The sequence below is a fragment of the Poeciliopsis prolifica genome, unplaced genomic scaffold (assembly GCF_027474105.1).
Source record: "Poeciliopsis prolifica strain line A6 unplaced genomic scaffold, Auburn_PproV2 SCAFFOLD004, whole genome shotgun sequence".
Lineage (NCBI taxonomy): Eukaryota > Metazoa > Chordata > Actinopteri > Cyprinodontiformes > Poeciliidae > Poeciliopsis > Poeciliopsis prolifica.
The window spans coordinates 15275386-15298559 of record NW_026562379.1 but is presented as its reverse complement, the minus strand read 5'-3'; the positions used below and the strand labels follow the sequence as shown (position 1 = coordinate 15298559).

At 40.2% G+C, this 23174-nt stretch overlaps 1 protein-coding gene across 5 annotated transcripts in view; it reads right to left on the bottom strand.

Annotated features, from left to right (window-relative positions):
* nectin1b (nectin cell adhesion molecule 1b) overlaps positions 1–23174 on the bottom strand; it is a 205484-nt gene that overhangs the window by 131266 nt on the left and 51044 nt on the right. For all 5 annotated transcript variants that reach the window (XM_055028729.1, XM_055028728.1, XM_055028725.1 and 2 more), the window contains exon 2: positions 148–516. In XM_055028729.1, the coding sequence (XP_054884704.1) occupies positions 148–516 (369 nt within the window). The remainder of the gene's footprint in view (positions 1–147; positions 517–23174) is intronic.

The window sequence follows — 23174 nt, the reverse complement described above, 5'->3', positions numbered from 1 at the left end:
CTTTATTTTTTTAATTCAGCAACTATTTCTATAGAAGTTAATACCAGATGAGGCCTTGGCTGAAGAAAAAGAACCAACCGAAACAAAAGCAGCTGGATTCAATTCAAATCAAGCAGACTGCCAATAGGTCTCTTAATGCCTCCTTACCAAACACGGTGAGGTTGACCATGTTCTCCCTGTTGCCCGCCGGAAACGTGGTGTACTCGCAGATGTAGGCCGCCTCGTCGGACAGCTGCAGGTTGGAGAACACGATGGTGGTGTCCTCCATCTGGTGGCGCTGGAGAGCGGACGCCTGCTTGAAGCCCACCCGCTCCTTGAAGGGCGGCAGGATGGACACGCCCAAGGTCGGGTTGGCGGTGGCGACGTTCTGCTTGGTGCCGTTGGACAGCTTCTGCCAGGTGACCTGGGAGATCTTCACCGGCGGGTTGCTATTGACGAAGATGCAGCGCAGTTCCACTTGTGTGCCCACAAAGCCAGACTTACTGGAGTCCATCTGTACACTCTGTCCATATACAGCTGCACAAAGAGAGAGGAAGAGAGAGAGGAGAGAAAAAAAATAATTACGATTAACAAGGGTCCAAGGCCGAGCACCGGCTCTTCAGTCAATAGCAAGTACATGCACTGAAAGTCAAAGAGTCAATTCAGCTTCCTGGAAACTTGCTCCACAGTCACAGTCCACCTCGTGGATTCAACCACACGCTCCTCTGTGCTGGATATATCTATTCCCTATACCTGTATGAAAAAAGTTGGGAACATGCTATTATCATAACGGGCACATCCATACAACCTCGCCTTTGTCTGCGAGGCTCATGTTTCTGATGAGATGGGCGGGTCGAGCAAGAACCAATGCATCGCTAATGAACAAGTACAAGGGCAGAGAGTTGGAGCCAAGTCACCGAGCGCCGCGCTCCCCTCCATGCCGCCCAGCAACCCACCGGGTAGCCCATTGTAATTTTAATTACTTTTTACACACAAATACCTCAATGATTGCCTGGAGCTCCTATTAAAAGACACAATGTGGAGTCCGTGCAAAACAATGAGAAGGCACGCATTAGCTATAATAAAAACTCGACAATCACACACCTCTTCCTTTCTGGGTATGCCCCTAGGGAGGTTGGTAGCAAAAAGGAAAACAATCAGTTAGCGAGGATGGATGATTAACCTCGTCTGTTCTTCGGAGTTTACTGCATGCGGTGCCCTCTGTGCTTGTTGGGACGCTTGTTGTTAAAAAGTGTGCAGAAATAGAAACGCGATGGCTTAGGTTTTTATTACAGCAGAAGTGTTATGTGGAATTAAATTGTTAATTTGAGTGTATTTATTAAGCGGAGGGTGGGGAAACACTAATTGAATAATTGTTATTCTTCAAAGCTACACTTGTATTGGCATCTACAATAAATACAACTGAAGCCTTTATAAGCTTAGTGGTTCTGTTTAAATGCTTCAGGTCATGAGGTCAATTTCTCTTGCCCAAAAATATGAAAGACATGAAAACCTAACATCCAAATAAGGCAAATGCAGTTTGAGCTTTGAAAACTTGGAAATACAAGAACATATCTACGCATATCCTAAAATAAACAAAAATGGATGAAAACTTAAGTTTAGTGTGCCAACCGGAAGAGTTATCAAGATGATGAGAGGGAAAATCTCCAAACCTCGCTGTTAGGAAACTGCAGGTTTTTCTTTTAAAGAAAGATGATTTATTTAATGCATGCATGCAACAAATACTAAACCAAATTTTCTTAAAAGCTGCTCTTACACTGCTTTTTAAATTATTACCAGCTCAATTCATCAGAATTTAACATGCAAAAATGAGCAACCCTTCATCAGCGCAGAATGAGCATCTGCATAGCATAACATCGAGATAAATGTCATCATCTGGTTATTGCTGTAACATTTGCAAAGCATATAAGTTTCATAGGTTTTCTTGGAAATTTTAAAAAATCTCCTGCGGTCCAGTTTAGCGTAAAATTCAACTGCATACACTGAAAGATTTAGATGTGTTACAAATATTATGTGCGTCAAAACAGTGCAGTGATATATAATTACAGATAGGTCAGATAATTTCCAAAACCGTTCTTATTATCCACAAGGATTTGACTAGAAATAAAGTCACGAGCTGACTGAATGCAATTAGTAAGAGAATCGGAAGGTTTTGTTGGCACTAAATAACTTTATTCAACAAAGTCTGGACAGGAAGAAGGAAGAGAGAGAAGGGCTGAGGACTGTAGCATCTGTACATGGTGCAACGCCTCTATGATTTCTGTACTTGTTATTATAAATGGAAACCTAATATCTTGGATTTCGGTCAGTAATAAGGCAAAAAAAGCTATTTAGAGAATTCAACTTTGTCTCAGCAATTTTATACTATTTTAAACCCCATTCAAATGAATTCCTCTGCTGTTTATGTTCTAGATCTTTTTAAATCTGGACTCTGTAGTGAGTGGAATCAGAACAGATGTGCCATTGGGGGGCCTTTGCCTCTTGTTGCCTTCAACACATCTTTGTTTTCCCAGGCTCTGATTTACGTTCCTTTCCAGGTGAGCTCTGGTGATGTCCCATTTCCTCATCCGACAGCCTCCGGGCCTAGCTTGTATTTACAACCATCCGCAGCTATAATTATCTCCTATGGATAGACAAGGACCCACAGGAAGAAAGGCTGGGATTTTCTCTGTTAATCACCATGGCCTCATAAAGCCACGAGTCGTGAACCGAGAGAAAATATGTCTCGAGCGAGCGACAGAGCCAAGGCCTGAACACACAGGCCGCAAACAGAGTGGCTCTTTAACAGGGAGCAACGGCGCCGCAGTGATGGATAATCGCTACCTTCTGTTTCCACAGGGTTTGGGGAGTTTAGATTTATATAAAAGAGATCCATTGCTCTCAAATAATATTCGGTTTTGTCAATCTGAGAAGAACATAAAGGAAAGTGGAGAAAACTATCTCGAGCAGACGCAGCAGTTGTTATGTTAAGATTTTGACTTGTAAAAACCGCAGGTAGTCAGCCGAAGGACATCGGGGCACAATGCAGCCTCGACGGAGAGGAAATGATGCAGACTCTGGGTGGAAAACTATTAAGATAAACAGAGTTGTTGGGGGTTTTTTACCGTCTTTCACAGTGGGTGTATAACCCTCATGGTGATTTGAGCGCTGGAGAGCAGAGCATTATGAGAGAGAGGCAATTTCAATCTATTGTTATATGCTTTCAGTCAAACCCTGCCTTTGCAGCCGACTTCAAATCATATAAAACAAACTGACAACCTTTTGAAGTTGCTGAGCACACATCATCTTTCATTTCCGTCTGAACACATCAGAAAAGGGCTTCTGATGACAGATTGATTCACTAATACAGTTTGACAGAAAGGACTGGCAACCTTGTCATGTGTACCTTAAGAACCACCTGTGTCCTCGTACAGCCCAAGGCAATGCTTTACTCCCATTTTGATCACGGCTTAGATTACCAGTTACGGCAACTATAGTGTGATATTTTTCGAAACAGCAAACACAATTTACTTTTGGGCGACACTAGTTAAAGTTTAATCTTAAGTTGGAGTGAAGCGGGGGGAGCTGTAAAAACCCATAAATGTGTGCCTGGTTTTATCTAAGCCGCTTCGCTGAGAAAACAATAACGCCACACGAAACGTGCAGCTCCTCCCTCCTCGTTCTGCCAGTACTTCTTTTGGGTCTGATGCCACCATCTTACATTGCTGTAAAAAAAATGTTTTTGACACTACTGCATATTTTAGATAAAACACACATAAGACAAGAAATATTCAAATATTTCAAACACCCAATGTGCCTTAATGAGCATGAATGCATACAGTGGAGACAGTCTTAGCGCTACAGCAGACGCTAACATCTACGGTCTTCCTTATCCCTGCCCTTTCTTTGGGGTGCAGCCAATTAAGCCTGTCGCAATAAATCAATTAATCACATGAAAATAAAAATGAGCTCGATAATTTCCATTTGCATGATTGTTTGTTTTTCTCATGTATTTCTTTCTTCCAAACACTAGAAGACAAAAAGCTTCAGTTTGGCGCTCTGGACTCAACTTGCCCCTTTTGTGAGGGACGGTTTTGTTTACAGACACTTCAGCGTCGATTTTATTTGTTACTTTGTTTACTTATTTTGGATGTTTATAATGTCTCCCAGCTCCAGTGTTAAATGTTTGTTATAAATGCAAGTTGATGCTTTACTTGAAAATGGTCTCAAAACAAAAATATTGTTGTTTATCACAATAATTTCTGCAACCTTCCAGCAAAATTTGTTATAGTGGCAGTCTCAAAAACCAATCAGTGACAAGGAAAATGAATGCCACTTTTGGATTGGCTGCTCAGCCAATAGCACATCAAATAGTATTGAGGTTCTCAGCTGCAAATAATTGTGAATATTTTCAAAATCCTACACAAAAATAAAAGAATGCAAACTAGTGGAGGTCAATTTGCTATATTCACACAGTTAAAGTATTTTCGTTTTAGTATAATAAATAAAATCCTCTTCTGAATACGAGTTAGCATCTATTTAGGCTTTTTTTCCAGTATTAAAATATTTCTGATTGATTCTGATTCCACCAATGTGGTCAAAACAGCAGGTCTCTCCGAAGGGGCAAATAAAAATGAGGTCATACAAATGGAAACCAAACAAAAGAGAACACATGGAACCAGCCACACGGTCCAAAACCCTTTAATCAAAGTTTAGGGACACCCAATGAGACCGTGCTTTCAGAACCATGTCCTCCTCGGCCAATAACTTAGTAGAACTGTAATTATAGACTGCACGACGCCATTTCAAAACCATAAAAGAGCACATACAAACCATGCAAGAGGTATTAATGTGATAGATTTCAGGAGGCTTGTAGGAACCAGTGGTGCAGAAAGGGAGGTGGAGCACGCCAAGAGGGAGCTAGGCAAAGTAGCAGAGATGCAAAACTGCAGAAAGGGAGAGTGGAACAAAGAGAAAGGTGGAGCTTTAGGGAGATTTGTAGGTGCGCTGCGGGTCTGAGCCTGGATGGCATTATCATTTGTGGAGCTGGAGCTTTGTTCTTGCACTGACAAGAGGGTGACTAGGGGGACAGTCATGCTCTAATACACCTGAGGCAACTCTCTGTCTGGCTAAAGAGTTGCCAGACAGCGAGCGAGTGAGGCAAATAGAGAGAAAAGGAAGGCTACTTCTGAAAAGGAAAGCAGCAGGACAAACAAATGGAGGTAAAAATATGGCGGAAATTGAATTAAAAAAAGAGACTTGATTCACACCAGGTGAGCTGACTTGGATCAGAGGGGACGTTAGGGGACACTATTAAAACAGCTGTTGTACCGTCTGGCCCTGTACTGATAGCAACAGACTCCAAAGGCCTCGGCACAGCGCTGTGCACAAAACGGTTGAACTGTAATAAAGCCTGGCTTGTCAGGCACAGAGGAAAGCATGTGCTTTGTGTTGTTTGCATATGGCACTTTGGGACCTAACAGCTTTCAGCTTTCTTACGGCATGTGGACAACGTCCAGGAAAATACAGAGCAGCAACGCGGCTTTTGCCTGGAACTGGTCCCGATCACTAAAACCGCAGAAGCTTGATTGGACTGAAATTAGCCACTTTCAGATATTTTATGACACTGCTGGGAAAAGAAAGATGAATAATAAAACAACATTGATTTCTCAGTGTAACAAATCAAAATGAGAGTGCATTCACATTAACATTTCATATCTGCATTTTGTTTCTACTGCTGTGAAAACAAAAACACGAAACTCGTTTATCACATATATTTCCGTCTATGCTGTCACCAATCATAGCAGCGTAAAACTCTAAACTGGAAACCGAAATCTGAGGAAGCCTCCTTCCCACAAACTGAAACCAGTTTGGGATCTCATGGAACAACTCATAAGTAACCCAGTAAGGGTGGGTTACAATACAACATTAAGGTATATTGGAGTATTGTTTTGAATGCTGCCTGCTGCACATTTATTGACAGTCATGCAAAGATACATTTTAAAATGTTTTCTTTCCACCATTGCCGGTTTGGGAAACCATTTCCTATAAGGTGGTTGCGCTTTTTCTCCCTACCAATTACTGCATCAGTCCCAACTAAAATGACTCAGAAACATTTCCTGATGGTATATCTCATTTGTTGGAGTCACATAATAACTCATAATTACATTTAAGTATGAGTCACTATGAGTAGAATAAAAAATGCCATGAAATTGTTGGTTGTCAAATCAAATTAGAAGTACGTTTCTCTGAAAAGTAGTTTTGCAACTCAAACATCCTCCAGCAAGAGGTTATTGAGAGTTGTTGTGGTTTATTCAAGGGTCATCCTCTTACTTATATTTTATATTCTTTATGGGTATAAGTTGTGTGTAAGCGTGGTACAACAGTGAAGCTAATCTTTAAATGAACAATTTAGCTTTTTTTTGCTAACCTTGAAATGTTTAGCGCTCTTAGCTTCTCCCTAATATTTCCAGATTAATTCAAAAGCGCTAACTTGCTTGTTGATTCTGTTTGGAAGTGGATGAAGCCTGTTTACCCACTGATTCGACAATGATAGTGCAAGGTGAAATTAGTTCCAAAGTCAGAAAGATTTCCCTTTCAATGAGTTCCAACAGGAGGAAGGGGAAGATTAAACAAGAAGCCATCATCGGTGTATTCATTTTAAAGCCCCGCCGCACATGTTAGCACTTTAAAAGGCAGTGAGGCATCAAGAGGCATCTCCAGGAAACTTCAAAACCTCGAGAATGCGTATGGTTATGGCAATAAACCACGTTTTGTTTAGCCATTAATGTCTTTTTCTCAACAGTTTCAGGGGGAGGAGACGGAAACGTGTTTCGCTTTTCAGTGGATGGAGCACTAAGCTCCCACTTCCTGATATCAGGAAGAGTTTCTGCGTCCTAATCTTCCACGCTTCCAAAAAAAAAAAAGAAAAACATCTTGCCAAAGTGCAACTTTAAGGCATAATCCCCTCATCATCATCATCTGTCAAGCTTTGGTTACTTCATTGTTACTTAAGTTGGGTGTTGAAAGATAAAACGTGGCCTGAGTCTGTGGGGATAATGACTGTTTAATGTAGTCACAGTTCCCACAGCGATGGCACAGGCCTCTGTTCCCCCCATTCATGACCACACATGAGATGCTTATGGGTACAATGTGGTAGGGGGGGTCCAGATTCACTGTTTCATACACAAAACCTCTCATTAGTTGCTTTGTTTATACCCCTGATGGAACCATTTGAATCTCCTTTTGTTCTTGTTTGTTGCAGTAATTGAGAGCTCATCCTGTAGTATTGTATTTACATTATAAATAGCAATAAAAACATAATAAAAAAAGATTTTTATAACACTTTGTCCAATAAATTACTCTTCAGTGTAACTGAAGGTTATTTAATTGAAGTTCGAGCTTTTACTCTCCTCGCAGGAGCGCCCATATCCTGCTTTTAATGATGGTGGCTGCTCGTTTTTTGTTTTTTTTTTGTGCGGAACATAATGTGACAGAGAATTTGTTTAAATCTACACTCAGTTACTATTAGACGGCGCTTGAGCCAGGCCTCTTTGGGTAAATAACAGTGTACCTGCCAAAGCAGCTCTCTTTACCCTCTGTCTCTGAGCAAACATTCAAATGCAGCAGCAAGCGAAACCTCGCTGGAACAGATGGTTAGTAGACCTTCTCCTAATTTCCCACTATCTGGTTCAAATTCGAAATGCTCTTTTGTACAACGCGCCCGTTCACTGCGGACAATGTAACATCTGCTCCGCTGCAAACATTAATGATTGTCTGGAATATTTATTACGTTAGGCAACCTCCCAATCTGGGAAGGCTCCATGAAAAGCGGCTGTGAATTTCATTGAGTTGATAGCAATGGCTTAATTTCACAGAGCGACAAAAATGTAAGAGATTGAACAGTAGTACAGTGTTTTCTCTTTTTTTTCTTGCTCTTTCCCACATGGGAACTATAAAATTACAACTTTCAGGTTGGCAGCGATTCTCACCCAATGTCACAGCATCTGCTGTTTCTGAGGCAAGACGAGGTTCAGAGCACAAGTCCACACACATTTTGCCCCTGGAGCCAGTGTTCAGGTGTTTGAAATGTCAGGGGGATTGCATTAGTTTCCCTGCAAGAGAGCTTTTCATCTTAGTTCAGCAAGATAATGATTCATCCTCAAATGAAACACCTCCACTCAATACCCCCACTGTTCAGCTCCTGAGAACCAAATCGAGCTGACGAAGTGGAGTTCATTACGCCTTTTGTCTTTTTGGGAACTTCTTATTTGCCTTTCTGAATTTAACACATGTTTTATTTACCAGTAAATAAAAAAGAAAGTCACAGTAATGAGCAGAGACGACACACAATATCACGTTCACAAGAAACGACACTGGACCAATTTTTCTGTTTCATAAATAGAGTAAAAGTTTCACTTATCACAAGCTGTCCTGAAGGATCTCTAATGACTGAAACCCACAGATACTTGAAACCCACAACAACAACGCTTAAAGCTGAATATTTTAACAGCTAAAACATGAAATGTAACTCTATCCCCATTCATAGGCAGGACTGAAACTACCTTAGCACTGCAGCAGAAGCTGACATATGGAGTTATTATCCAATCAACACAAAGCAAAACTGTCGGTGTTCCTTGATTGGCTGCTTTGCAAACGCTACCCAATACATATATTCAAGCTTCCCAAGATGCTTTTTTCTTTCAAATGTTTTTAATACGTCCAAGCACGAGAATACCAAACCGCAAATAGACGGGGAAGCCAAGAGATAAATCATTAAAGTTAAGGTTTTTTTTAAAGAAAATTAGAAATAGACTGAAAAGAGGTGAAGTTCTTTTGGTTTTATTAGGCGGTTTTGATATTTTACAAGTCAAATCGTCCAATCAGGGTAAGAATTGGAATCAGTTGAGCTTCTCTGTATTACAGCTATTTCCTCAAAGGGAACATGCATCTAACTGACTTACTGGAATTATTACTATTTCAATATTGTGATCTGGGGAACTGACATGTTTCACACCTGATATTAATAACATAAAGTCCTTTTGAAATTCATGTCATTAATGTTTTTGTTATTTTAACCTAACAAAAACACCAGAAGGAATCGAGCATTTTTAGTTGTCTTTGAATGTGGCAATGACAAATAGAGTAGGGTAAAAAAATAAGGCTTTTGCCCTACAGAGAGAGAGAGAGGGAGGTAGGGAGGGAGAAATGCCTCATATTGAGTGTAAACACAGCATCAGCAGGCTCTGACCCTCCTCCATCGCCCTGCAGCTTAACTAAACAAGGCCACCATAGTTTCGGTTCTACGACACAAAATAAACAAGGCTGACGTTACCTGACCAAATGGAGAGATGACATCACCCGCAGATACCCGAGAGCAAGCAAATGTCAGTAAACAGAGATCTGGGTATGAGTGAAAGGCAGGGATAGTCCCCCACCTGGCCAATGAGTGACTGTAATCCTTACAGTTGTGTGTGTTTGCGTGTGTGTTTGTAGGACTTAAAATCAGAGGGAAAAAGCCAGAAACTGAACCAGGTGATGTGAGCTGAAGGAATAAACCGTCGGTGCGGCGTGAGAGCAATAACAGCCATGTAATAACACGCTTTATCAGAACGATCCAGAGCCAAAACACCAGGGAGCACTTACACAGATGAGACGATTAGTCAACAAAGCATCACGGCCGCGGAATGGGCTCAACGCACACGTTGATGTGCGCTGGTTATTTTTCAATAATGCAAAAGTTTCCCCGGGCTTTCAAACGGGGAGCATCTGCAGGATGTCTTAATAGCAAAGGGCCCGATCAATAAATAATAAAAAAAAAAAACGAGGGCCACAGGCGCTCATCGCGGTGATGCATTATGGCTCCAGACAGGACGGACCCTGTTGGCAGCAGGTGAAGGCGCGGAGTGGCGAGGAGTTAACGGGCGGGGTTACATAAATATGATGTAGAGGATTTTCAGGGGGAGTTAAGGAGGAGGAGTTAGCAGTGAGAGTGGCACATGGAGGGTCAGCTGTGGAGAGCAGATTACAGCACTCAGGATATTAAAGTAGAGGAGAGACGTTGCTGCAGGCAACAAACCTCCTGTGGATATTTCTGTATTAGCACAGGGTGACAAAGAGGCCATGTCCACATACGCTTTGGACACAGGTGAGAGAACGTCAGAATAATGCAGGTGCAAAATGTGCAGATAAAGGTGCAGTCCTTGGAGAGGCAAAAGAGATAATTCAGATCTTTGCCAGTCAGAATTACACTTAAGGATAAACTTACTGTTGGAGAAAATACACTTTATTTTAGCGCTTAAATAAAGTTGTCAGCCCCTCTAATGTGCTGCAGCTTTAACAGTTATCCTGATTCTGTTGCCGACTTTCTCACAAATGGCTATACCTACACAGAAAATAGGAAGACCTCTGTTATTTTTTAGGCAAAAACATCCAATAATCTACAAAATAAGCACTAATTTTGCAATTAAAATGAATTGAAAAACTAATATCGTACATAAAACTAAATCAACTTTCTTCTGCTTTGTATTGCTGGCTGGGAAACATAGATTAAAGCAGAACTGAAATCAAATCTTAATATTTTGATATTGCATGAATATTTCTGATTCACTTCCACTTTTCAGATCTAAAAGTGAACAACCTTCTTTTCAGTATTTTTGTCAATAATGCCAAAGTATGGTGACTGGGGGTGCAGTTACCGTCTATTACTGTCCTCAGTTTGTGACGCACACTGTGCCCCGGCCAGGCTCTAAAACGACGCTGCTGTTTGGTTGTTTATTAGTGGGAATGGATGAAGAAAGCATGTGTGTATGAAGAAATGCCGGGAGACTTTATGTGAGTAAATCATGCACAACAATAGCAGAATTCTGACAGATGAAAATTCTTAGAAAAGGACAAAAAATATTTTTTTTCCATGTATTTCACGGGCATATTATATATTTTTTCACCTGATGTTAACTTTGAAACATATTTCAGTTCTCAGTTACAAAGGTATTAAAACCCAGTTTATAATTTACAAAAAGATTTTGTATAATAATTGTTAGGTCAGAGCAACAAGTGTTATGTACTTTATGTTGTTTCATCCATAAAATCTTATTTAAATGCCTTGAGGTTTATGGTTGGAATGTCACAAAATAGAAAAACTTTGACTTCCACAAGCCACATTATTTCTGAAAAGCAGCTGCTGCTTCCTAAATCATGGCTGATTGTAACAGTTGTCGATTTGGTTGCATTAGTCGACATCAGTGCCATTTTTAATATCCTGTTTTTTTACAAGTATGAACCATGTTATGTGAATAAGTACCGGACAATGACGCGCAGAGGATTATCCATAGAAACGCTGGTGGGGTGCGGGTTGTATCGGAACGGGGGCTGGCTGCGTCTTGAGCCAGAACCACAGCAGTACCCCATACCTCCGCTAAGCACTCAGTAAATATGCCATGAAATACATGTAAAGTCCTGCCAAAAAGTGCTGAGAAAGAGTCTGGCCCTGCACAATCATGCATGACAAATGCCTCTCTCACACCATCTGCTCCATTGTCCACAAGTAAAGATAAGTCTTGCATAGAGTACAAACACTGGATATTTCCATATGATTATGCCAAGCACTTGTGTTGGATACATAATAAAACATTAAGATTTCAAAAAAAATCAAACAACTATTGAGCTGAAACTGGATGATCAGTCATTGGCTGTACATTTCACGACAGACACGGGTAATTGATGCAGAGTAAAAACCGCAAAAAATGAGTGTAAATCTGTAAACAGCATGCAAGGTGACCTTTACAAATACTCGGTGAGAGCACAGAATATCGTTTTTGGTGTCTGACCCCTATCAACCTTTACTGGCAGAGTTTGTTTTTTTTCTCTACAAAGGCCAGCGGATATCTCACAGGCATGCAGAATGGAAGGCATTCTGGATAAATAGCTCCACTCTAAGCATGGTGAAAAGCACTGCTGCATGACTGCTGCTTTATTAAACCACTGAAGAGACTAAACAATCAATATTTGATTAAAAAAAATTCAGCTCTGAGGTATAGCCTCAATAGATTTCTTTGAATTAATGAATGTTGCACATATCATACAGTTAAATTAATGCATAGAGGGAAAAGAAGTGCAGAAATGGCTTTCATCAAAGTGCATCTATAACTGTAGCTCTATAGAAAAGGGAATGCAGAGGCAAGAGTTATTTTTCTCCAGCACGGCGCGGGGCATTCGAACAGCAGATCCATTAACATACAGGGGAGGGAATTCACACTCCAGCTGGAGTGGGCAGTGGGCTGAAGCCCCTGTCTGCTATCAATTAACAAGCACGCTTAGTATGTGTCTGAGTCATGATCACCAGGGGCCGCAGAGAGCACTGCACATTTCTGCAAAAGAAACACCACAAACGCTGCTCTTTAGCCGTTTTTTAACCACACTTTATTTCACGTCAGACTTCACACAAACGACGCATCTATCCTGGTGAAAACTAATTCATGTGCGTCCCTACAAAGGATTAAATACAGACAAACACGGTTAGGAATTTTGCCCTGAAGTCTCATCACTAAGGCATGGATTAGTATCCTGATGTCACCACTGGAGGAATGAATGTGTGTATTTGCTTAAGCTGATAATGTTAGATATGCTACCCTTACTTCCCCCCCCCTTAACATGTTATCTTATCTTGTTATGTAAATTATTTTTCACATTGGTAATGCACGTACATTTTAATAAGCGTTACCCGCAGTGGTTTAACTGTGACATTTGCTCTGCAGTCACTAAAAGATTTTTTTTTTTTCACCATCATTATGCGATAAATTCTTTATACTTTTAACTCCAAAGAGGAGACCGAATCAAATAACTTACAGTGGAATAAAATGTCTGCAAGCCCTCTTGCTGGTTTTTGTTCGGTAAATAAATGAGATATAACATCGACCAATTCAGAATTTTTTCCCCCTTTAATATAATCTGTAATCTGTATGACTCAATTAAGGAACAAACTGAATACTTTAGGGGCAAAAAAATAAAATAAAAATAATGCCTGATCTGCAGAGAGTTTCCAGTGATGGGCTTTAATGGACTCCATGTGCGGTTGCCCAGGGCGGCATCAGAAAGGGGTGGCAGAAGGAAAGGCTTGACCAAAGAATTAGAGGGACTATCTAAAGGTATCAGTCAGGAGACAAAAAAAACAATAAAAAGTTGAAGAAGAGATGAAAAGAAACATTGTAAGTTAAGGACGTTTAGCATATATTGCAGCTTTGGTCAAAGAGGACAGAATTATAATCTTTGTCAACATTCAGCAACAGTGGGAAAAACACAATTTCGCAATTGCGGTGTCTCCATTAAATAAGAAAAACGGTTGAAATCACACATAATTTTACTGACTTCATGAAATAAGTCAATAAAACATGCCACACATGATCCTCTACTTCCTGTTGTCTTCTTCTCTGTGGTTTGCGCAGTGGAAACAGCTGGTTGTTTATTATGTGACTAGTGTGATGTAAAGAAAAACAAGATACAACATGGTGATGGGCTTCAACTTAAAAAGAGTGAGCGCTTTAATGCTGTTTTTATTTATGTTCAATTGAACATTTTATAGGTCAAATTACTGTAAAAGAAAATGTTTCAGTCTATTCTTTTCATCATAAAACCCACATATTTTGATGAGTGTGTAAACTTTTCGAATAAACTGTAAATAGACGCAAGATTTTACAACAAATGCAAAATGGCGGCCTGGGAATACCACGAGCTTCAGAATAAATACTGGACTCTTGTCTTTGTCACAGATACCCGTGCTTTTAATGTGTGTTTGGATCGTAAGCGTTTATGAAATCCAGCGGTTCTCGGCAGAACTCCGAGACCCGGGTTGAACCATTTCCGTAACCACGACCACAGCCCGTTCTTTCCAAGGGGAGCCAGGCTCCATGTTCCACATACATACAAGGGTTGGAATGCTCACCACATCTCAGGATTACGGTCATATTCTGCTGCATGTGCTTTCCAGCTGTGATCAAGTATTGTCTTTCCCACCAGCCTTTGAGCTTCATCTCATAAAACACATTCTCACAACTACATGCTTCCACGCTTTCTGTACATCAAACGTATACGTGACATCACGCAGCGCGACTCTAGTACTTTTTAATGGCTGAAGTACGCAAAACAACCGGCAATTAGAGAACAATCATGGAAGTAAGAGACTTAATAATAATGTTTGCAAGGATTATTTTCAGGCTTCTGTAACTCCCTGTCGTCTTTTTGTGACATTATTGATGGAAAGCTTTAAAACAACGAACACTGGTCTTTCAGGAGAGAAGCAATTGGCATGGCATCGTGAACCACAAAGCCACAGTGAAGTGGTGGTGGGGGGGGCTGGAAACCGAGTAGGGTGGTACTCCAGCCTCCATTAGTCCTTAGATGTCAAACAATGTATTTGGAAATGGAAAGCTGGAATAGAAAAGGAATTTAGTAAAAACGCAAAAAGAAAGAAAATCCAGTCAATCCCAAAATATTGCTACAAAGACAAGCAGCTCGGATTAACTGTGTTTCTATTCAAAATAGCGACAGGTTTGTTTTTTAAGCTTTATTCAAAAACTTCACTCTGGGTGGTCTTGAGGCAAAACAGAAGTTGGGAATGGGAATGTGGTGGTTACTGATGTCAACGTTTACAGAGGTTTTTTTTTTTTTAAAAAAAAAACACACCTCAGTTTTTCATCATGTCTCAGTTTCACTTCTCTTAAATGAGATACCAGAGAAAGTGCTGGGCTGACTGGAGTTTTAACTGGCTGGATGGACCACAGTAGTGCTGCCCTTCCCCCACATGTTGCTCTGAATTTCGAAACCTATACTCAAAAGTGTAACAATGCTGGTCAGAATTGGAACAACCTTTTTGATTTTTAAAAATACTTTTTTTTAAGAGCTAATTCAGCCACTGCTACAATTACGGTGGCTCACCGCAGAGAGCTTTTAAATCTCTCTGCAAGGTGTCGGTTTGTTAAATCTCCAAGCTACTCCACTCAGACGGCATTTTTTGTGATCTCTTCATGAAAACAAGCTGCAAATTAAAAATACAAAAACACAAAAACGGTTATCTGCCCTTTAAATAAAAGTAATTTGAGAACAATGCACACTTTTTTGCTTAACTAAACAGCGTGACACAATAAAACCATTCTGTTATCACACCCAGGGAATCTTAAACATGACATAAAAAATAACATTTACTATTTTTCCTCCCTGTAAATGCAGTCCGTGCTTCTGAAAGTTCAATAGTGACAATAAACACCTCCATCCACTACAGGCACAGACGAAATTTATGTCCGATAATTGGGATTAGCAGCCTTTTACTAGACATCTGTGCATTAAAATGTGTAAATGAATACCAAATAGCACTGCAAGAAAACACTGGAGATAATTATGTGGCTCAATGCAATCTGACTGTGGTCAAATTGTAACTGTGTGACTGCTGTGTGACTACTCGTCTGACAGCTTGAGCTAATAGCTGCAATCAAACCAGCGCCGTAATTACCCTCCACGTAAAAAAAGATATTCTGTAGTCGAACCTCACAGATTAGACTTGAAACGCAGGAGAAGGCGCTGTGAAGTTAGCTGGCGAGAATGGAACAAATTATCACTCGTGGGGCTTTGACGAAACAAAGAAGGAAAAGTACGGCTGACAGACGCTGATAGCGTATGCCTATTGATCAGCGGCAGGAAGAAGTAAGCAGGCAGTCGTGGGGAGATTCAGCAGCTCATTCAGGCCTTTTATAGTGGTGGACGCATTTATTGGCTATCCTTGTAAAGATGGGTAGAAAGTCTTTAAAATAAACCCATTCAATCTTTAATTGTAGTCGCAATAGCTCACAGTGACAGTTTTAGTCAAATTTGATCTTTAATTTGAGAGCTTATTTATTCAGTGGAGACTTTTTCTATTGAATCACATGTAGCACAAACGTTTGGACCACTAGTACATAATATACATGATGGGGAGGGAGTGGCATCTTGGAGTCAAGGTAGGCTCGGTTCTATTGTGGACCAAACTTTAAACATTTGTTTCACTTTCAGCTGGCGTGGTTTGCTTTCTCAATGGTTGTGCTGCACCAAGAACCTCTGAAGGAAACTACATGAAAACCACTGAAGAAGACATGAGCGCAACAAAAATGGACGCGTGTCAGATTTTAGCGATTATGGAATTTCCCTTTACTTTTGGCAAAAGACCAGGAGCCACTTCTCCCACTGGTGCTAGACATGCATGGCTGTTTTGGTTGAATTTACCCAGAATGCCCTGCAATATGGCATAGGCTGCTTTTGGAACAGTCTTGGCGTTCACAGAGGGTTTCTGTGCTTTATTTGCTAAACACTACTGGGACTTGTACCTATGTTCAATATATATCTAATATGTGGGTTCTCATTGGGTTATCCAACAGGATAGTGATTCAAGAGTATAATCAAATCAACACATTTAGCTAATAGTGTGAGCGTATCGAGAGTGATGACAATATAATGAAAAGAACAAGGATCTTTAAAATATTAAATCAAAAATAAATAAGTGGTTAATATGGACAGTGTAGAGAGGAATTGTCTGTTTGCTCTCGTATCGTGTCTAAGAAGACATAATACTGTCCTAGTATACGAACCCCTTTTAGCAGAGATAGCCATATTTGTGTGAATTAAGATTTTGAAAAATGTGCTTACTGCAATAAAAGTTGTATTCACTTCAAAGTTTCTGTGCAGATTGCCTAAGTGACAGTTTGTAAGTCTGAGGTAGAGTTATACAGCCACCAGCATCTCACAATGCTTGATACCTAAACATTTCTAAAGTGCTGACCGTTGCTGAATCTCCCTAGACGACAGCATCATTCATACAGCAGCCCAGTTGTATACGATGCACACTGTACACACAGTTGTTGTTTTTATCTTCTCCTCCTGCTTTGGGAGTATTGTTCAAAGCTCTTAGCCTCAAGTTGCCCTCCCTCGATGTGTATAGACTGTGGCCCGCTCATTGTTTGACAGGATTGACAAGCTCCCTGGCAGAGCTGATTAAAAGCTTTAAGGTCAGAGAAGTGGGACAGATATCGAGCGAACACCTGTCTCCTCGCTGTGAGCCAGACCCCTGTTGGGTGTGTCCTCCACTGGCATTGGATCAATGGCTCCATTAAGACTCAACCTGGACGACTCCTTTTATTCTCACCCTGGACAGCGCTGCTTTGGCTTGCAAATACCTTATAGGTAATTCTACTTTTTTCGCCTGCCTTTTCTATTACATCACATAAGGAAATTGTTGCTTTTGCTGACACTAAAAAAGCAACAACAGTCACTGACGCTATTGGTGCCAGTAAGTTTGTGTATTCAAACTGATATTTAAATACAAGAAAAACAATCTTTAAACTCAAAACTTTGCATGTTTTTTTTAGTATTCGGCGGAATTTCCTGTATCACTTGACTGTGTTGTCCTTAATCCACTTTGTAACCACTTTAATTTACTTGTAAGTTACATTTTATTAACTCCCATTTTGCTGATGTGATGAGATGTTTCTTGAATATTTACAGAAAATTCTTGCCTTATGACGACTCCATGTGTTTCACACAATCCCTGCAGCAACAAAACACAGACACAACAACTCTGTACATCAGAGATTAAATGGTGAATCCCTGTAATGATGCTCATTATCAACAAACCCTTTAATTTTAGTTTCAGCAAATCACGCGATACGTCCCAAAGGGGCATTTGGAAACTGCAATCTGCCTTTTAATTTTGTCTCCTGGCCGTTGACTTCCTCCTAGCTGGGTGGCCTTTCAGTCCATGTTTCACTGCAGACAACGAAACTGTCTGACCAGTTTCAACAAGCATCTTCACATCTTGTTTTGAGGTTGATTTAAAATGATATTTTCATTTTGGCAATTATTAGTTTTTGGAAGGGAATTTTGTTTACAAAATAAAATTAATGATCAATGTTATTTATGGTTTTGAGTGTGTGTGGTTTTTGTTTCATTTTTATTTAATTTTGGGGGTTGTGATGTTTTATTTTGTATGTTTAAAATGTCTTCCAGTTCCAGTGTGGAGTCTTCAAAATAAAAGTTCATCAGTCTTTGAGAGGGAAAACTTCCTTTGCTATTCTAACATCAATATATTAGTTGAAAAAGGTTTCAAAATGACAATGATATTATTTATCTGAACTTTTGAGATGTTTTACCATCCATGAAAATTTGCTATGACAAGCTCAAATGTATGTAAATATTTTAATTTGAAAAATAACGTGTAGCCTTAGCAAGTAAAATTAATGCTGACAATCCAAATGGGCCTTAAACAGGAAATATTTAGTCTAATTTAATGTCTGACAGTGAGAAAAAAATAAATAAATCCTTAAATCCCTATTTGTTATAACTTCAGACCAAATTTCATCCACTTTCTGTTAAAAATAACCACGGAAGAGGCTGCCCACTGAAGATTTGCCAAAGGATTACAGATCATTAAAGGGATGTTTGAAGTTCACTTGAAGCCTCTCCGAACATGTTATCCGAATCACAAAATGAATAGTGTCTCAGCCACATTTTTTAATCTCTAAAATAAGAGTGTCTGAAGAATCACAGAGGGCGCAGGCTGGCTGCGGAGTCAGAATCCAGAAATGGACATTTCATTTTACTTCGGCCCGAATTTGGAGATTAGTAAGTGTAGATACCTTCTCCTGTGATGCCTAACCAATTTCTTCCCTGCTGCTTCTCACTCTCAGGTTTGCAGAGGAGAAATACTGTATCTCACAGTAATCTAAAAAAAATAAGAAAGCTAATGCACAGCTACAGCTCATTGGTTGGCTGACTTTTACCAAAAAGATATCTTGAGCTACGTGTCACACACACTGCTATCCGTGCTTTTGCTTGACTTTCTGAAACCGATCGCTCCGCCCCAATTCGGTCACCTGCATGATTTCCTTGATCAGAGTCAGTGAGCACAGCGGCAATCTACGCTTCGCTGTTATCAGAGCAATGTGGTTTATGTCTTCTTCACATTTCCCCCGAGAAAACAAAATCACAAACTAAACTGACTTAAAAAAAGAGACACAATGTGAAACAAAGGCTGTTGGAGTGAGACAAGCTCATTTCCATGTTTGCTATCAAACCTGTTCTTACAGTTTTATGTCATGATTTCATTGTTCATTAAAAAGACTGATAAGGAACTGTCAGTGTGTTTAATTAAAACAGATAAAACAGAAATCCTTCAGTGATTGACTATAAAGACACCTTTTGTCTCGGTGAATAGCAGCCAATAACCATACGTGCTGTGCTGCTGAGCTGCTGAAGCATCCATGCTTTTCCTCTAAGTGTTATATGTCACATCCAGATCTTTAATGAAGTTGTGGAAACACTGAGAGGTGAGAGAAGCATGTCAAGCTACTGTGAAAGTGACTTTGCCAGAGGAAGGGCTGCGGGTGAAGAGCTTGGTCACATCTCCATTTGCAGCTGCTCTTTGACCGCTGCTGGGATGTGGAATATGTTTGGCAAAAGGAGCTGGAAGGAAGAAGAGCTGGGATGTACCAAAAGCTAAACTGGGGGCAAGCATGCACATCTTCGTACATGGAATAAAGTTGTGGCTTTGGGACAAAGACTCAGAGTCAGCTGATTTCTTCTTTGTGTTGTTGTTTTTCAGTTTAACGGCGTTCACACAAAATTGCAAGCAAAGTTCTTTCTAAGAAAGAATTTCAAATGTATCTTAAAACAGATTTTGAGGTTTTAAAGTCATCATAATATTAAAGAATAGCCATTCCCCTTTATTTCATATGCAGCATATATTTACTAAAATCCATATTCCATCGTGTAGCTCATCAACTGCAGCAAACACTTTCAATCACTAGAATTGTGAATGTTTGTCTTTTTTTTCCTTTTCAGCCATGCTGCATTAGATAGTGAACATCTGTTGCTGGGAAATGATAGCTTGGCTGAAAATTTCCCATCCGCGCTGTGCCCTTCACAGATTGCAAGTGTTCCCTCTACTCCTACACTAACAGATTCATACACTCAAAGGGCCGGTCGGAAATGTTTGAGCACAAATGAGCCCAGCGCGGGTGTCTGGACCACTGACAAGGCAGCGTTTGTGCACTCGTGGTGTTGTGTGGTGAATAGACGCTGGAATGGGATTCGACACATGTAGCGACACAAGTCACAACGAAACCCGGAGTAAAATAAAGGCCAGTCAGCTGTGGCAGGTGTGTCCCTAGTGAGCTTGACCGTGCATTTAATCTTGTTTTAAGTTATTTATAATTGTCGAGTGCATAGTGCATTAGCTGCCAAGCATATCAGAGCGGCTATTACATTGAGTATTCTTTTTTAGAATGACAGATTTATTCAGCATGAAGCACTTTTCTTTGTCCCTTACATGGCTTGTGTCAATTACAGATACTTATGACTTTTTTTCAACATCAATGTTCTTCTTCCCTCTCTTCTTTATAGTGGTTTTGGATTTGCTCACCTAGAGACAGTTTGTGCTGAATTTAAGGGCGTTTTCAAACTTTTTAGTCCGTTAGACTCAGTTTGATTTGGGACCAAAATTGCAACATTTGTCACGTTTTCAGTTGGAGAGGTTCTCTTTCACGCTGCTCCGTGCCAAACAAACCAAACCCTTTGAAACACCTGTTCCCCTTCTCGCCTGTGGTGGCGCTGCAACAAGAATCGCTGTCGGGAACAACACAAAAACATCTGAAGAAGACATGAGTGCAACTTCCCTCTTTAAGAAACGTAAACAAAAATGGAGTAGCATCAAATGTAAGATTTCGCTTTTGTCTTCAGTAAGAACCATTTTTTTACAGTCATGTGTTTATTTTTGGTTGTATTTACCCACAATGCCGTGCACTGGACTCTGCTTTCTGCTTTTTGAGTGGTCTCCAGTCCATTTGCCATTTATAAATGCATTCAAACCGCATCAGAGTTCAGTTCAACCGAACAGAGACCGGCTTTCTGTTATAGGGGGACTAGAGTTCGCTTTTGTGGTACGTGTCAGAGTTTGATAGAGCATTCACATTTCTCCAAACGAGAAATGTTTGAAGAAATTCCAGACAAACGAACTACAGTTTGGCTAAAGCGGACTAAACGGAGCTGGTGTGGATGCAGAACCTTCTCAAGGTGGTCGAAGCTTGGGATTTTTTTTTTTTAACTTAACTTTGCTTTAAATGTCTGTACATATCCCACATTTCAACAAAGACTCACCAAGTAGAGAACCTTTATCTCGAGAGATCAGATGATCCGTCCTATTTTATTTATCTGCAATCGGATCCCTTGATGTCACCAGTTGAGATTATAAAAGCTGCAGTAAAAAACAACCTGTGTTTGCACTGCCAGCCAGCAGTGCCAGAGCCTGACTAGTGTTTGTGATTGAAAACAGGATTTATACGGGATCTATAAAACGGCAGATGTGTGGTCCACGGGGATGTGTTCACGAACGTGAAATCACGGGACGACATGGCAGGAAAATAAAACGGCTCAACAAGCTCATGCACCTCCTGCTTCAACATCCCAGCCGTGTAGGAGCTTAGATTTGTATCATTCTCCCACAAACCAAGAAAAACAGATGCAATACTGTGCAACATAAACACAATGATTACAATGTTTTAGTTGTTTAGACTGGTCTGTGAAAAACCACCTCCTGCTTCTCGACTTAAACTGTTCTCCCTGGATAAACAAACGGTTGGTGCTACTGCATCTCCACTTTTTTTTTTTCCCTGGACCCGGGCCAGCACTTTGGCAGTCAAAAAAGAAGGAACTGATTATAAATGAACCACTAACTGCAGACCAGAACTGCAAACGCTCTGGAGGAGAGGAGGAGAACTGGAAGACGTGAAAACAACAAGGCGGGGATAACATCCAGGAGTTTTGAAGAATCTTTCCAAATGGTGATTCAAAGTGTGATACTGGACTGTATCCGTAAAAAAAAAGAAAAGCACTGTAATACTGCAGTGAAAAACTGAAAAAAGAAACGGAATGAAGAAGTGCTGAGCTACAAACAGACACAGTGTGATGAAGGTGTGAATGTCAGCTTCTTTACACCTGGAATTACTTAATAAGGTGAGCTCATCTCCAGCAGGAAGCTTTAAGTAAAGGTGTGAGTACAAGAAGTCCTCCTTCCTCTTGTTATGTGCCGGCAGAGAAACCCCCAAAGACCCAAACAAACTCTGTCCAGATACGCCAGTATCAGTCAGAACCCGGCTTGCCTGGATCTGTCTCTTTTGTTAGTGAATCACCCGAGATGCGTGTTAATGGCCTGAGTGGGCGACTGAAGATTGTTGGGGTTTGTTAAATTATAGAGAACATGCCGCCTTGAATGGGTTTTCAAAGCCCTTGAACTTTTGTATGTGATAGACCGACAAAGTAGTGCAGAGCTGTGAAGAGGAATGGAAATAACACATAATTCTCAATTTCTTTTTGAAGATTGTGGCATTTAGATGCCTCTCCCTGCTCAAAACAAGAAAAACAGTGAAACCTGATTCTGCATGTCTCTGTTGTTGGTCTCAGGTGGACTAACTGTCCACTAATCCTCACTTTCTTCTTCTACTACTCTCCAATCTACAATATTTGCTGTTATTTCAGTTAGTTTTCAGATCTTTACCAGGTAATAAACGTCCATCCAAGTGGCCAAATATTTTCCTTTGAAAATATCAAACGTCATTAAGAACCAAACATTACAGCAAAGCCTTCTGTTGTGATTTTGCATAGAACAAAATCATGTTGCGATGATGGTTTTCATTAGGCTTATCGCAATAAGAAATAAATCACTCAATTGCATGATAAATTAAAATGAGCTCAATAATTTCTACTTACATGATTTTTTTTCTCTCTCTGTACTAAAACTGGATGAGAAACTTTTCAGTTTGGTCCTTTGGTCTAGACTGATTTTGTTTACAGACACTTCATAATTCATTTCATTTGGTGTTTCCGCTTTTTTGGATATTTAAAATGTCTTTGAGAATATGTTCTTAAATTTTTATGCTGTTATTACTATTCTATCACTTGACAATGCATTCAAAATAATATTATCATTTATCACAATAACTTTTGGGACAATTTATTGTCCAACAAAATTTGTTATCATGGTTTAATCTATGACAAACATGAAATATAGACAACATTTACATCAGCTCTTCAGACAGACCACCGTCTGAAGAAAAAAAAAAAAAGAGCCCAGATTGATGAAGGCTTGTCTTGTGCTGAAATATCTCTGCACAGACGGGGCCCTT